General features: G+C 40.9%; 1 protein-coding gene across 1 annotated transcript; it reads right to left on the bottom strand.

The window, feature by feature from the left end:
- Nucleotides 1-369: 369 nt before the first annotated feature.
- Nucleotides 370-3,944, bottom strand: LOC115679437 (uncharacterized). The gene is made up of 2 exons (XM_030603030.2): nt 3,804-3,944; nt 370-2,609 (listed from the first exon to the last, which is right to left on the bottom strand). Exon 2 carries the CDS (start codon nt 2,563-2,565, stop codon nt 634-636), a length of 1,932 nt encoding a protein of 643 aa, XP_030458890.1. The 5' UTR covers nt 2,566-2,609; nt 3,804-3,944; the 3' UTR covers nt 370-633.
- Nucleotides 3,945-15,675: the final 11,731 nt, after the last annotated feature.

Below are 15,675 nucleotides of genomic sequence, written 5' to 3'. Positions count from 1 at the left end.
GTTCCTGATTGTATAATCCCTGATGCTCACCGGAAAGGGAAATAGTTTAGGCTCGGCTGTTTCTTTTAATTGCCTTTCAATTGCTTTTTTCCGAATGTCTCTTTCTCTTTCTCTAGTTGAGATTGATCTCATTCCCAATAGAACTTACTCAAATTGAGGCGTCAATTATGAAGAATAGACAGGGTAAAAGTAGTTGCAGGTATAATTTAAGCGTAGTTTGCCGAAAACCACTTCATTGGGTTTAGTCAAACTTTCTTAGGTGTTTTCTGGTGTCCTTGACAAACTGACTTTCTAGGAAAGTCAGCAATTCAACAAACAGTAGTCCGAGAACAAAACTATGGGAAAGCAAATGAGCAAAAGAATCTAACATCAAAGACAAGGCGACACAAAAGAAATGATCTTTAAGTCCAAAATAAACTTCAATGTAAATAACATGAACTGACTGAGCAAATCGCCCCAAATCGTTGGCTGCAGTCCCTGTATATAAGATAGAATTAGGAAAAGAAAGATAGAAATAATGGATGAAGGAGATCAATCATAATTATTTGAATGATGAGAACTGAGTATCTATTATTATGAATGTCAAATGAACTGTGATTGTTCCCGCTGATTCTTGGACGCCCTTGCTTAAACTCAAGTCTCTTGGGTTATGAGTTTCATAGAATTAAACTTGTCTGTCTTGTGAGCTAGCAGAAGCCACACATGGGTTAGAATGTCTCCACCTCGCCTCAACAGCTTCGTATGGTTATAAATCAGGCAATTATACGCTGTGTAACACACCATCTCCACCCAAACGCTGCTTATAAGCTTCCATGGATCGTTCTTATTATTCAGCAGGCCCGCTAGTCTTTGCGCCTCCTCAAGGACATGCCACTTTTTGAAGATTATAGGGCCCGTGCCAGGTTCCGGGTCAGTTTCTTGCACACATTCGGTTGATAACTTTTTCAAGGCCGTGTCTCTGTTGCTTAAGTTTGAAACCGCCAGAAATTTCTTGACCCTTGAGTGAGCATGCTCAAAGGTGATCTCATTGGTGGGGAGCGACAACACATAAGACCGTATTGCGAGGAGGTACATCATGTAATCTGACAGTAGCTTACTTCCCGAGCAATTCTTTGAGTCCTGAAAATTCGAGTGATAGCAAATATCTGTTGCCATGTGCCATGTGATGATGCTTCTGTCGAATGCTGTCTCAATGCTCCATTTTAGTTCTTCCAATGAATTGTGAAGCTCGAGCGTCCATTGGCCTCTACTAGTGAAGGGTTTTAGACATCTTTTTCCCTCCAAATCCTTCATACCTTTGAGGAGTAGTTCTTTCAGATCTGTGTCGATTGCTTTGCTAGTGGATTTCAAATATCTCTTGAACTGCTCCTCCTGGCCAACAAATTGAGGGATTTTGATGAACTTCAACCATTTATCATGCAGGCAATAGTCTAACATATTGAACTGCCCGATCATATCGGATGATCTTTGCTTTTTCATGGACATTTTCACGAGAAAAAGTAGAAAAGTTTTCACCAACGGCTTCCTGTGATGCTCAACCATCTTCACTATTGCCCAATCTGAATATGGCAGAGCCAGGATTTGGTATATTTCCAAAACTATCACCCCAATCAGCAGTGCATATGTATAGGCCACATACATATCAAGCAAGAATGAATTTTGAAAAATTCCTGCAAACCCACTTAAGGTCGATACCAAACTGAAGAAACTAATGAACCGCAATGTGATGCCGAGTTTAGTATAAAGAACTGGACCCTTAGTATAGAGGACGTCGTACATAAATCCTAGCTCGATGGCAGTTGTCAAATAGGCATTCTCCACATTGTATTCTTCTATTGACATCCAATGGCGTGACATGAACATGGGGTGGTAGAGCCAGTTCTCAAGGTGGGGCTTCAAAGTGTCGAACCGGTAATAAGCCTTCACGAAGATATCTAAGTCTGGGATGTTGGTTGGTAGTTTTTGGATCAAATTGGGGATGTTCTTTTCTTCATCAATGTCCTCCGAGGTTATACTCATGTTTTCGCTGTACACCGATTTGAGAGCCCAAATCGTTTCTCCATACTTGATCATCCCGGCGACAAAGATTGGGAAGTACAATGAAGCAGCGGCTGAGGTCTCCCAACAACGAATAAGGATCCAAAGCACGAAAGCAACGGAGAAGACAAAGTTTAGTACTTGTCTTATCCCTAGCCGGTTGTCTTCAACCGAGTACGCGGTTATGCTATCTGGGTTACCGAGCTGCATCAGAAGCAATGGCGCCAAGAGTGCCTTTAGCTCTGTGTCATACTCGGGTTTTTCTGGATCATCAACACGGATTACCGTGAGCTTGCCGAGAGCTAGGGCAGCGACATAAGTGGCAAGCAAGTAGGAGGACCATACAACAAACCTTATTGGTAGGCCGGTCATATACCTCCTCCGACCGCCAAAGATGGCCAGAGTTATTTGAAACACGAGGCCAGTGAGTACTAGTAATTGGATGCTCCAATCTTCCCAAAGATCCATCAGCCATGGAAAGCATTTGTTAATGACTAGTGGAACCCAGCCGAAAAAATCCACGCCCATAACTTCCTTCTTGTGTTGCTCTCTTTAAAATGAAAGAATTGAAGCTGGAAAGTAAAGGTAGACAAGGGAGTCAAACCTTATTTAACTCTAAGATTAAGTGTGAAATAGCATCATTTGTGAGTGAGATAAAGAATTCGATTTTGTGGAATCAACAGGTAATGAATCTTGTTCGTCAAGAGTAATTCAGATTAATTACACTACTTTTGATCCATATACTATAGCTAGTGTTGCGAAATGGTCTTTGAACATTAGAAATTGTCGATCGGGGTCGGTTCATTTTGCTCTGGTCATAGACTTCTGAAGTCTAGGCTTATATCTTTACGAATTATGAACTTGTATCCCGAAATTCTGAATTTATAACAGAAAACTATCCCTGACATGCAATGCATTCAAATGATACACGTGATTAACATTCTTTTCTTTCTTAGAGCAATCGAGAGCTCCATCATCTTCCATTAATGGTGTTAGAATAATTAAATATTAAACTACGCCTTCATCTAACAGCTTAAGCTTTTAAAACAATTGGCAGTGGTCCCACCAAATCTCATATGGTATCAAAACCGGAGGTCTCGAGTTCATAAAAAGACCAAACTAAGCGTGAGAGGGAGTGTTAGAATATAAATATTAAACCACGCTTTCATCTAACAGCTCAAGCTTTTAGAACAGTTGACAGTGGTTCCACAAAATCTCACATTGTTAGAATATAAATATTAAACCATACCTTCATCTAACAACAATATCTTGTTTGATTCAGAAAATCTCTCAGATCATAGTCTCGTTATTCTGATTCTGAGTATATTTTTCCATAAATTCGATTTTTTTTACAAATTTATTTTCCATAAAGAAACTGATGATACACATGTCCTGCAGGTTCATAGCGAACAATGTTACCGATCATCAAATCTTGGGAAAAGAATTTTAACTCTGTGGTCTGTTCGGTAATGTCTTTTGCAAGGTCCATTGTTAGAGCATGTTAAAATGTGCAAGTTTACCCATCAACGACACAAAATATTCATGCAGATTTGAAAACCCGAATGTTGAAACCTTGGTTTTTGATCTACTCACGCAGCAGTTCTCGTTGTAACTTTCAACATGTAGAAGAGATTAATTAAAAAAAACACACCTATTTAATTTCCAGATTAATGCGAAAAAATAGGAGGCTAATCAACTGAAACAATGGCCTGTTTAATTCGACATTCCAAAGTAAAAGCAAGAATTGAGCTAGCTAGAGCACTGACCTCTCAGCAAAGCGATGCCGCACCGATACGGAACAAAAATGGTCTCAGAAATTCCGACATCGAAAGCTGTTAAGAAATCTACAAAATGAAGCTTTTACCAAAATATCTGCGGGAATTAAGACCTTGCTTTCATTTCCAGAGAGCAAAGAACACTTCCATGCAAAACAATGTTTTATAGCATGAGGTTGCTTAAAGTGTCCATGAGTTTGTGCATGAGAACAGAAAGGACCAAAGAATAAAAGAATCGATTGTTTACTTGTGACTTTCCCATTTCAACAGTTCTGTACAGGTTCATTCGGATTTCACCCTTTATGCTGCTTTAGCAACCATGGAAGTAACCTCTTAGCCCTCTTGCATTATTCTAACAACAGTTTCGGCAGAAACGTGATTCTCCTCGTCCAGCTATACCGAAGCGTCTGTCGCAATTTCTGCTCCGATGTCAATAAGTTTTCCCAATCACTTCTAGTTGGAGTTATCCATATGTAGAGCGAAACGACTGACATAGTCATCTTTGGATAACATGAAAACCATCTCTCTATTTTACTTGAGCGCGCATAGCAATATTCTCCATTTTTGTTTTAGCATTTCCTTTGGGGTTAATATCATGAAAAATCCCGAACTGGTACACTTGTGACAAATTTATCCAAAACTAATTCTTTGACCACAAAAAACCCCAAACTGGTACACCTGTGAAAAATTTACCCTCCGTTAGTTTTCATTAAATTTTACTGTCAAATTGTTGAGTTGGATGACAAGTTGCAGTTGACGGGTGTACCGGTTTGGGATTTTACCCCTCCGTTTGTCACAAGTTTATCAATTATGATTTTTCGTGGTATTAATCTAATTTAACAAAAGGTAAATTTGTTACAAGTGAACCGGTTTGAGATTTTTAGTGGTCAAAAAATTAGTTTGAGGTAAATTTATTACAGGTGTACCAGTTTGGGGTTTTTAGTGGTAAAAAAATTAGTTCTGGGTAAATTTGTCATGGTGTACCACTTTGAGATTTTTCGTGGTATTAACCATTTTCTTTATTGACTACTCTTTGGGGGAACTTCTAAATCTAATAAGTGCTGGAAATTAATGTTTTCAACACTTAATTAAGTTATAACCACGTTTGAAATCTGTAATTAGTTTTGACGTAAAATGTTCAATTAAGTAAAACAAACAACTTAGGCTCCGTTTGTTTGACGGAAAATATTGTCTAAGAAGAAATTTTTCTCCCTTTTTGGGTTTTTGTTCACTTAGAAAAATGAGTCAACATAAACCTATGCTTAAATTTAAGAAAATGATTTCTTCTTTCAAAAATCGAAAATCATTTTCCGATATGTAACTAGGTATTGACGCTTGGACCCAAAACTTTACGCTTGGGTATGGAAACCCAACTCTAATTCTCGGTGTCTAGGACTGGGCTCGGGTGCCTAGGCTTGGGTCAATTGAGGTCGGGCCCAGGGCCCCGATGCTCATGCCCAAACCCTCGGTGCCCGTGCTCAGGTCTATCGAGGCCGAGCTCGGACCTTGAGTCTGAAGCCTCGGTGCCCATGCTCGATGCCTCGGCACCCAAGCCCAGGTTCATAAAGGTCAAGCACGAGATCTTGGTACTCAAGCTTAGATCCCTAACACTAGGGCTTGGGTCCACAAAGGTTGTGCCCGATTTCATCTAGGCCGGGTCTAGGACCCCCATGCTTGCGCTCAGGTCCATTGAGGCCGCGCCTGAGACCTGAGTGCCTGTGCCGCGATCCCCAAGGCCCCGGTCAGGGTCCTTCGAGGCTAGAGCCAGGACTCTAGTGCTCGTACCTAGTTCCTAGGCTATTCATGTGCAAGTTACTAGCGCTTAAATAGTGTATGTCTATTTAAGAATATTAAATCAGATTTTTCAAACCAAACAATGAAAAAAATTTTCCAGGTCATTTTTATGTTTCAACCAAACACAAAAAAAAGTCATTTTCTTGGAAAGTGACTTCCTGAAAAATATTTTTTTAGAAATGTCACATTTTCCATAAAACAAACGGAGCCTTAATTCATTATGTAAGGAGGTGATTACTTCATTCTATACAAAAGGCATCCAGATAGGAAATAAAATCTGGTCTATTTCCAATCCGGCCTGAAAATTGCTAATAAAGTTCAGTATTTAAGATTGAACGGAAGTAAATTTATGTTATGCAAATTATAAAAAGTCACAGATGCATGCAATCAATTCGATGCTGGATGCTCATAAAGGAGTTCATGCAACTGAACATAAAGGAAAATGCACGAAGATGTACTTTCGACTTGCTTACTCTCCATATATGATCATTTATATTCATTTAAAAAAAGTAATGATACTAATAATCCTTAAATTTTACTCATTGTTCAATGTCATCCATGTACTATCTATTTATCTTTTTTCAAGATCATCCATGAACTTTCTAAAAGTGGTTCAATATGGTCCTTCTGTTGAAATTGAGGAAATATGCTGACATGAACTTTAGTCCCCAGTTGTTCTTATATTCTTTCTCTCAATTGCACCTTGTCAAAGCTTGGCCATGGTAGCTTTTGAGAAGAAGAAATGGAAAAAAGATGAAAAGTTGAAGATGAAAATGAAGGGCCCGATTCCATTTAAAAACATCAATTTTAAGTCAGGTCTCAATTTTTTCTCGAACTTTTTTTTTTTATCTCATAAAAAAATACAAACTCTCAGTCGATACTCAACCTGGCCTTCATCAAATTTTTGTCAATTTTCCCAATAAAGATTCGATGTCTCATTGCATGAGTACATCTCTCTCTTTTTTCAAGTCTTTTAATTCCCCTTTTTTCTTTCGTCTTCTTCAAATGCGGTAACACGGCAATTCATTTGGGGGGGGGGGGGGGGGGGTGGCCGACGGGAGAGAGAGAGAGAGAGGTACAAGTACAAAACTTGAGAGAGTTAGATTCAAGTACCGAATGAGAGTTGGTGTTTTTTATGAGACACAAAAAGGTTTGGATCAAAATTAGGACCTAACTTGAAGTTAGTGCTGTTTTGTGAGACAAAAAAAGTTCATACCAGAACTAAAATCCGAGCTAAACTTACTATTTGTATTGAGACAAGAAAGGACATCACTTATAGTTGGTAATTTTTAAAGAAATTGAGCCGGAGACGAAGGAATAAGGACGGAGAGAGAGCGCGGGGGGCGGGTGGGGTTGGGCTGGCTCAACTAAATAAGAAAAAGAGTGAGTGAGGGTTAAAATGCAAAATTATATGTTGTGATTGAGTGTACAAGCACATAACGAAACCAGCAATAGATGAGCGCCACTTATCATCAGATTTAACTGGTCCATGGGATTGCACTGCAGTGTTTCATAGGCTTCCATAAAATCAGGTCTGATTGCACTGCATTGGGTCGTGTGTTGCCTTAAAAGTCGACATAGTTAATAATACAAGTTTTCATTCTTGTAAATGTACCAAAATAAAAAAAAATAATAAAAAAATAAAAAATAAAAATAATAATAATGATAAATTTTCAGCTCAAGAATTTTAGTCACTGCCCAAGGACGGACAAAAGCGGGGCGCACACATTGAATCACCAGAAAATTCTCCCTAGAAACGATTCTCTGTTTCGTGCGCTTCCAGACGTTGTTCACCGCCGCTTGATAGTTATTGTTTGGGAATGTTTACGGACTGAGTTCTGTTTGATGATGTGAAGCTGAACAGATTTTTGCTGTTTGTGATAACTGGGAACGAGCTTGTCTTAGATCTACATATGGGTGTCTTATATGAAACGCTCATAATCTGTTTGACAAAATACCGGTACCAGATTTGATAGTGTTTTCTTTGATTAAATCGCTGAATTGGAAACTATATTACGGCAAATCAGTTTGTTCTAGACTTGTAAAAGTTTGATTGCTGTTGACTTAGTTAGAGCGCAATGCTCATTTGTTGCTAAACCGTTGTTTCGAATCAAAGTGAGAATTGCATTTTGTAACCTGTTGATGTTCATGATTTGAGTCGAATTTTTGGTATGAATAAAGCTGAGTTTCTGACATTGTTACATATTCACCTTAATTTTTGTTGGGTTTTGTATTGCTTTTCGTTTTTTCCTTATCCATTCCCTTGTGTTCCAGGTATATGTCCCGGTGGCATTCAATATGGTGGTTGCCGGAGAGGAAACTGTCACGCCCCGAACCCCATCGAACCCGTAACTTCCCTCTAGCTCGGTCGAATCAGTGCGACGTCCTAGGAACACGTCGCCAACCCAATGTTCCCATCAGAGTTGATTCGCGGCGGAAACAATTATAAAATCCTAAACAATAAAATTGGAGACTACCAGGAATAACTAGATCGCAGAACCGCCAACATATATATATACACACACACACACACACATTACACTTCCAAAGATTTACAATATCCATTATAATTTACAATCACACTGAACCAGTAACCATTAACTTCCAAAATACAAAAAGGATCAGTATCCTAGATCAGCATTATCCAAAAATGGGGCACTCTTAAACTATTGCCTCGCTCCCAGAACTAGTCTCTACGCCCTCTCAAAGGCGTCCACTCTGATTCACTGTTCTCAACATCACTACCTGAATCCTTCTTAGCTGTCTGTTCACCCGACGGCTCCGAGTCGGCCTCAATATATTCATGGCTCAAGCGGGGGCTCTAAAATGGTTTGGTTGAAATAACCATGAGACACTTCTCAATAAGTGACAACCTAAACCCTACCTAGGCTACCACGTATTCCAGACATATCCAGACACAACCAAGCAATGAACACAAACATCGTCATCCACATGATCACACTAACCTGGACTCTTGGCATAAACAGCTTGCACATTAGTCCGCAATCATAACAAACAATTCTCACACGCATCTCAACCACACGCACTACAAATCACTCACATTCTCATGCCAACGTATACATCGAACACACCGCATTTCCAATTCCACATTCCACACTCGATCACGCACCAATCACATCATTTTCATTAATTGCCATCGCGACCCGCGTAAACACGCCTCAGGCCCAAACGATCATGACTCGAGCATCACACGCCTCGGTCCGATCCCATTTCCTCGGCCCGCGTAAACATGCCTCAGGCCCAAACGATCGTGACCCGAGCATCACACGTCTCGGTTCGATCCCATTTCCTCGGCCCGCATAAACACGCCTCAGGCCCAAACAATCGCGCCCCGAGCATCACACGTCTCGGTCCGATCCTACTTTCCTCAGCCCGCGCCAAATGCGACAGGCCTACGTGACCGAAACCCGAGCGTACAATGCCTCGGTCCGATCCCGGTCTCACCCGAGCTGATCATGCCTCGAACCGATTTCCACTTTCTTCAGCCCACGCCAAATGCGACAGGCCTACGTGATCGCGACCCGAGCTTATAATACTTGGCCCGATCCCACAGTCGTATCACGACCCGCGTAAACACGCCTCAGGCTGGTTCAATTCCCCACGTAAACACGCCTCAGGGATTTAGTGATCACACGTACACACCAACATACCAGATTTTATCTGAACCCCGCGTAAACACGCCTCAGGGCCTTTTAGTGATCACACGCACGTCGCACATCACAAGTCTCACACGTGCACACACTCGAGCATCAAATACGCGCTCTCAGACTCGCCCAAATCAATCAATCCTATTCAGTCACATCACAACATACAACCAATACACAGATTGGCATTTTTCGCACTCAAAACGACCATATCTCAATCCCGGCCCTTCACGACACTTTCATGAAATTCTGAGCCGTATCTAATGGCATAAACCACACGCCAAACAGCCCATCACAGCACTTCAAACCACACATCACAGCCATCAATTTTCCATTTTCACACCCAAAATCACAATATTTCATTCTCATCTCTTCACGACACTTCTCTCAAATTACGAGCCGGTCCTAATGGTACTAACCGCGTACCAAACAGCCCATCACAGCACTTCAAACCGCACATCACAGTCGTCAATCGACTTCTAAAGTTCCACCAAAATTCCCGATTTCGCACCTAAGGTCCGCTAATCCAATTAATTCCTAATTTCCACCAAATCGCATCTAAACGGGCCCGAAATAATCCGATATACTAGGTGAGGTTTAGATCGCGACTTACCAAGCTCTAAACTAACACGGTTGGAGTGAAAGCGGCGGCAAAATCAAGCTCTAACGGCGGCGGTGACGATCGGCGGTGATCGGGAGGAACGGTGGGCGACGGTGGCTTGGGCGGCGGCCGGTGGGACTCACGGCCAAGAGAGGGAGACCGAGAGGGAGAGAGAGAGAGTGTCATGCCCCGAACCCCGCGAGCGCACGACATCCTGCAATGGTCATTATGATGCGACGTCCCAGGACGCGCCGCCGACCCAACATTTTATCTTTCGATTACGCATGCGGAAACTAAACAATCATTCACCCAGACAATAACAATAAACAATGATAGATAGGAAAACGGTTTACAACATTGAAATCAAAACACCATTTTAACATTTGCTTGATTAACCCCTGGGAACATTTTTACAAGCCCACTTCAGGCATTTCCATAAAAGTCTACAAAAAGTTATTAGGCTGGGGTCAATCTACTTCACCAAAAGTTAGCTTCCAGGCACCCCGAACCATACTCGGTGTATCAACATGCTAAGGGCCTGAAAAATATTTAACAACCATAAATGAGATAAAATCTCAATAAGTTAACGCCTAAGCTCCGTTTAGAAGGCCAACTCACCTCGGGGGTCCCTAACCAGGCAATACAGCATCAACAACAACATTATTAAACAACCACAGGCATCCTTACCTCGCCTTGGTACACTCGTTGATGAAATGAACATGTCACATACTCGAAGCATTTAAATAGATTTCCATGCATCAATGCATCACAGGCGCGCGTGTCTCGATTATAAGACAGAATCCACTTGGGCACGTCCCATATCATGCCTAGCAGTTTCTACCCTATAATCAAGCACTATGCATCACACGTATTCCAGTTATTACGCCCCCTCGGGGCCACTACACATCAAGCGATCTGCAGCAAGATGGCAGTCTTCCGGCATAACCGGGCTCCGTCCCGCCCCATCGGGCACGGCTACGTCAAACGATCAACAGTAAGACGGCATTCCAATACGGTAACATCAAACGATCTACAGTAAGATGGTATCCCGTAAGGAGCATCGAGTCCGGCCTCGGGCCGCGACAAGGCATCCGGAGTATCGGCAATCCAGATAATCTCCAGGCATCCGATAAATCAGGCATCGTCAAGCGATCTACAGCAAGACGGTTCCGACGTGTGACCACACGAGCACACAAGCATTCAGGCCAATTCTTATCTTTTCATTTAGCCAATGCATCCATGAATCGTGCTCACATCAATGCCACACAACAATAAAAGTGGTCACACATGCAAACGGTCAATCGATTTTGTGAATCTCATTTTAAAACATGAATTTACCAAAAGCATTCAACATCGAATCACAGCCAAATAAACATTATTGAAAAGTTAGGTAATTGTGGTTACTGTCTCTATTAGGCCGGAAATCAAAAACCAAAGATTTCAAGTAAAGACCGGCAGATTATGGAATTCTAGTAAAACTGGACAGATTTGCATGATTTCGGAAATCAACTTCAAAAGTATAGCAAATGGTTTCCAAAAGTTGTAAAATTCGAACATGTTATAAACAAGACCTTCACAAATATTTTTCATGAAGAACACAATCCCAAAATCCTTATACAAAGATCACTTTTGATGGCTCGGAAACAACCCAGAACTGGTCCACCGGAACAGGGGAACTGAACCTCAAGAAATACTCGTTTTACAAGCCAAATCTTTTCAAAACACTTTGAAATTTTTACACATTGTAGACATGGATTTCGTTTACAAATCTTGTGAAGGAAGTATGGTCGAAATCGAACTGAAATTTTTTTTAAAAATTTGAGAAGGCACGAAGGTCACGGATTCCACAGTATAAAACAGTTCTGATTCGGTAAGAAATGGGGCCTTCGTATAACCCATTTGAGCTCAGAAAAATCTGAAATTTAAGTATGTTCTAGATCAAGATCTTGTGAACAACTTTTATGAAGAACACTTTTCAAGATTCTAACCACAAAATGCTTTATAAAAATGGAAAACCAGGGACATACAGAAAAATCAGTTCTGAAATCAAGATAAAAATTCCAAGAAACGCCTTCAACTTTGAGATCCACCACTTCTCAGCCATGAAAATATCACACCAACAGTTCAAATCAACATCCAACATCTATTTCAACTTAGTCTAGCCATCAAGACTCGCCAACGCTCATTTTAGAAGTTTAAACACACTAAAACAATCACTAGCTAAACTACCCAATGCAAGTTGAACATCCTAAACAAGGGATTAGATGTTAACTTACTCGTCTAAAAACGACGACTACGCGAGGACGACGGCAACGACACGAGTTGTCTATGGCGGCCTTGGCTTGACACGGCAAGTGGCAGACGGCGGTGAACGGCACACTGCGATCTACGGGGCTCAAGGATGGTGGCGTGAAGGTGTTGGTGGATGGACGGCGGTGGTGGGGTGATTCGGCCGAGAGAGAGGGAGAGAGAGAGAATAGGAGAGAAAGTGAGGAGAGAGAGAAATAGGGTTTAAATTTAAATCAAGATCAATGGTTGGGATTTGTTCTTGATACCCAAGCAAAGATCAAGGGCTAGGATGTGTTCTTACTCCCCAAGTTTAATCCAACGGCCAAGATCAAGCCTTGCCCTCCAAGTTCCATCCAACGGTCAAGATTTAATCTAACACAAATGTTTCTAGAAGGGCAAGTTAGCAAATAATTTTCTATGGCCAATTTGTAAAAATTATGAGGCGACATCCTATAGTTCGGGTGTGATATCCTTGAGCACTTGACACACAAAATTGGATCATAATTCGTGGCTGAAATCGATCAATCGCAACTATAGTTTATCTCGAACTAACGGGCGGCTGCTAGAAATAAATTTTTCAATAGCCTTTCCCCTTTGGTTAGTATTCCCTAGGTGATCAGGCCAGAGCGAGAATTACTAATAGAGCGTTGATGAAATCACCATTTCATAAATCACCAAATTTGGTCGAATTTTCAGGATATCACAGAGAGAGAGAGAGAGAGTCACGGTGGGGTGAGGGTGGCATGAGGCTCGGCGGACGGGTGGTGCGGCGGCGATTCGGACGGCGGCGCGGCGGCGACACGGCGGGAGGGGGAGCTCATGGTGGAAGGGGGAGAGAAGAGAGAGAGAGGGAGCCGTGGGGGAGGGGAAATGAGTGAGGAAAGAGAGAGAAATTTGACTTAAATAGTCAAATTTTGACCAACTTGGCAAATTACCAAAATGCCCCTCTCTAATCTTTTCATCCGACGGTCCAGATTCGACCTTATCTTGAAATCGACGGCCCAGATCGAATCTTATCCAAAATATCCAAGGGCAATCTTGTAATTTCTCAAAAAGTCCAAGGGCAAAATTGTCTTTTCCAAATTTGAGGGCAAAATGACAAAAATGCCTTTTGCCCATAAAACTAACCCTTTATTAATTCCCAAGGGTAAAATGGTCACTTTCTCTGTTTCTCGCCGAAATCGAACTTTTCTGAAAATCCCGAAGAAATTCCGAAGAAATCCCGAGTTGCACCTTCCAACTACAACGTCGTCCAAACGCCCTGCCGTAACTTTCCTAATTTTCCGATGCCCGATTTGGTCTCTAATCAATAATCGAATTATATATATAATGTAACTTGAGTGTTTCTCAAACTAACGGGGCTTTTGGGGAATTTCATCTATACGATCCGTGACTGATACTAAATCGAGTCACGTGCAATTTATTTAGACCGTAACGACTTTGGTTGTCAATAAAATCACGAGGATCAATCACTAGTTCTGATGAGTACGATCGTACGGAATAAGTTCGGGATCGTTCGTCAATTCATTTCGGGGTCAAACGGAATCACTCGTGATCCTCGTGTATGATAGTGACGAATCGGCCCATCACTATTCTAAGATCGGCCTACACTGGCTCAAAATGTCACCTCGATAATTTTATGGTCAAAATTCAGTTCACGGTCGAATTCCTCTAGTCGTACGAATTTAAATCCCTAATTAGCCTTTCTCTATAGGTTAATATCCCAGGAATGATCAGTTTCGGGCGAGAACTAGCTACAAGTACATTAATAAAATAATTCATTTCATAAATTCCAAATGAGCGAAATTTCGGAATGTCACAGAAACAACATGAAATCTACGGACTGAGCATTAATCCTTAAACTCATTTCACTAGTTTGTTCACCAAATTCTCTTTTATCCACTTGTCTTGCTCACGCTGTGCCCAGTGGCCGGAAGTGTTGAAAGATTTAGTGTCCGCGATGGGGACTGGCGGTAGCTGATGGCGTGAATCTTGTGATGAACATGGGCGGTTGATAGTGAAGTATGTTCAATATTATTGATGTATCACCGAGAGGAGTTTCGATTGTTAATATCTTGGTGTGGTGAGTTTCGGTCATGTTGTTATAGTTCTGGGTTTGTCTTGGGTAAGTTCTTAGGAAGAGATGAATAGAATAACTGGAGGATAAATTGGTCGGACTTAGGTTCTAGGATGCTTAGTGTTTGATGATAGGGTCGACTCAAATTTTCTAATTTGTAGCTCAGTGAGCAAGTCTTGGTTTTTGGCCAATTTTACTTGATGGTTTGATGATTGGTGCATTCATTACTGATTAGATTTTGGATTCTTTGTATAGTTGAAAATCACTTAGGATTAGTTAAGCTAATTAGTCTTAAGAATGAAATAGATTTACTTTGAAAATATAATCTAAAAATAGTAGTATAGAAACATCACTTCAAAGAATAAAAATCATAGTAAATAGAAGTTGAATTTATGATTCACCTCAGACAATTGAATAGGTGATGTGCAAATGTTGTAACCTAGAAGAAACTTGAGAGGGACTAAATGAGTACCTAATATCCTAAAGTCGGGTTAGGACCCACCCCGACTTAGGATGACAAAGTAACGACCTAGGACTTCATTTTTCTCCGAAAGTTTTGATAATCCACATTACCCATTTTAAGATAAGATAGTCTCTATAGTCAAGCTCACAGGGGTTGCTGTCCTAAGGCTCAATAGCAAAGCCATGTTATAGTCTTTGCTTGACTCGTATTGGGTTAATTTACTGCATTTCACCTTTTATTCTCCCTTTTATTATCGCTTTTGATGTGTTTTTTTTTTTTCATTCTTCTATGTCATTTCCTTGATTGAGTTTCTCATGTTTTGTTTGGCCTGGTTGGATGGTTAGGCCACACATTAGGATCATAATAAATACCAACAAAATATTGCATGGAAACTTAGCGGACCAGAATCTTAGGATTCATATTTTTGTAAAAAGACTGCATAGACCTTAGTTGGTAACAATCAAGTTTAGGTACCAAATAGGCATTAGTTGGATAACGAGTGTAATTAAGTCCCTAATCTTAAATCACTGGTTGTGTAGGAAGTGAGGTATCTTTCCGTGCCTCACTTGGCTCGTAGCCGGCTCCAATAGGTTAATGGCAACTTTCTCATATAGAATTCTAATTAGGTTAATTGAATTAAAATGAAAATTCTAAGGTCCCGTGAGGTAAGAATTTCTGACAACTCATGCCGATCGATGATTATTGGCCCTCGGCTCAACATTACCTCTACACTTATCATTTTCCCGACACCCTTTCGGGAAGGTCGCGACAAAAAGAAATTCCTAGAACAGTGCATTGCGTAATCTCTGTAAAATTGTAGGAGTAAGCTAAAGAACTGAAAACGTGCACCATCCATTTGGTCTTACTGGCAGGCAGGATAACGTTCCAACATCATCTCGCACAACCCTGTTTCTTTCCAAATCTATGGATATTTATTTTTGTTGACATAAACTAATTGATGACTAAATAAAAAC

Source organism: Syzygium oleosum, unplaced genomic scaffold (assembly GCF_021117445.2).
Source record: "Syzygium oleosum isolate NSW1041296 unplaced genomic scaffold, Sole_v2.1 Sole_v2.04, whole genome shotgun sequence".
In the NCBI taxonomy this organism is placed as follows: Eukaryota; Viridiplantae; Streptophyta; class Magnoliopsida; order Myrtales; family Myrtaceae; genus Syzygium; species Syzygium oleosum.
The sequence above is the reverse complement of the archived record's forward strand: the minus strand, read 5'-3'. Positions and strand labels throughout refer to the sequence as shown.

What these genes read in the sequence shown, in the direction of transcription:
- LOC115679437 (XM_030603030.2), bottom strand. Translation starts at nt 2,565, where the DNA reads ATGGGCGTGGATTTTTTCGGCTGGGTTCCACTAGTCATTAACAAATGC.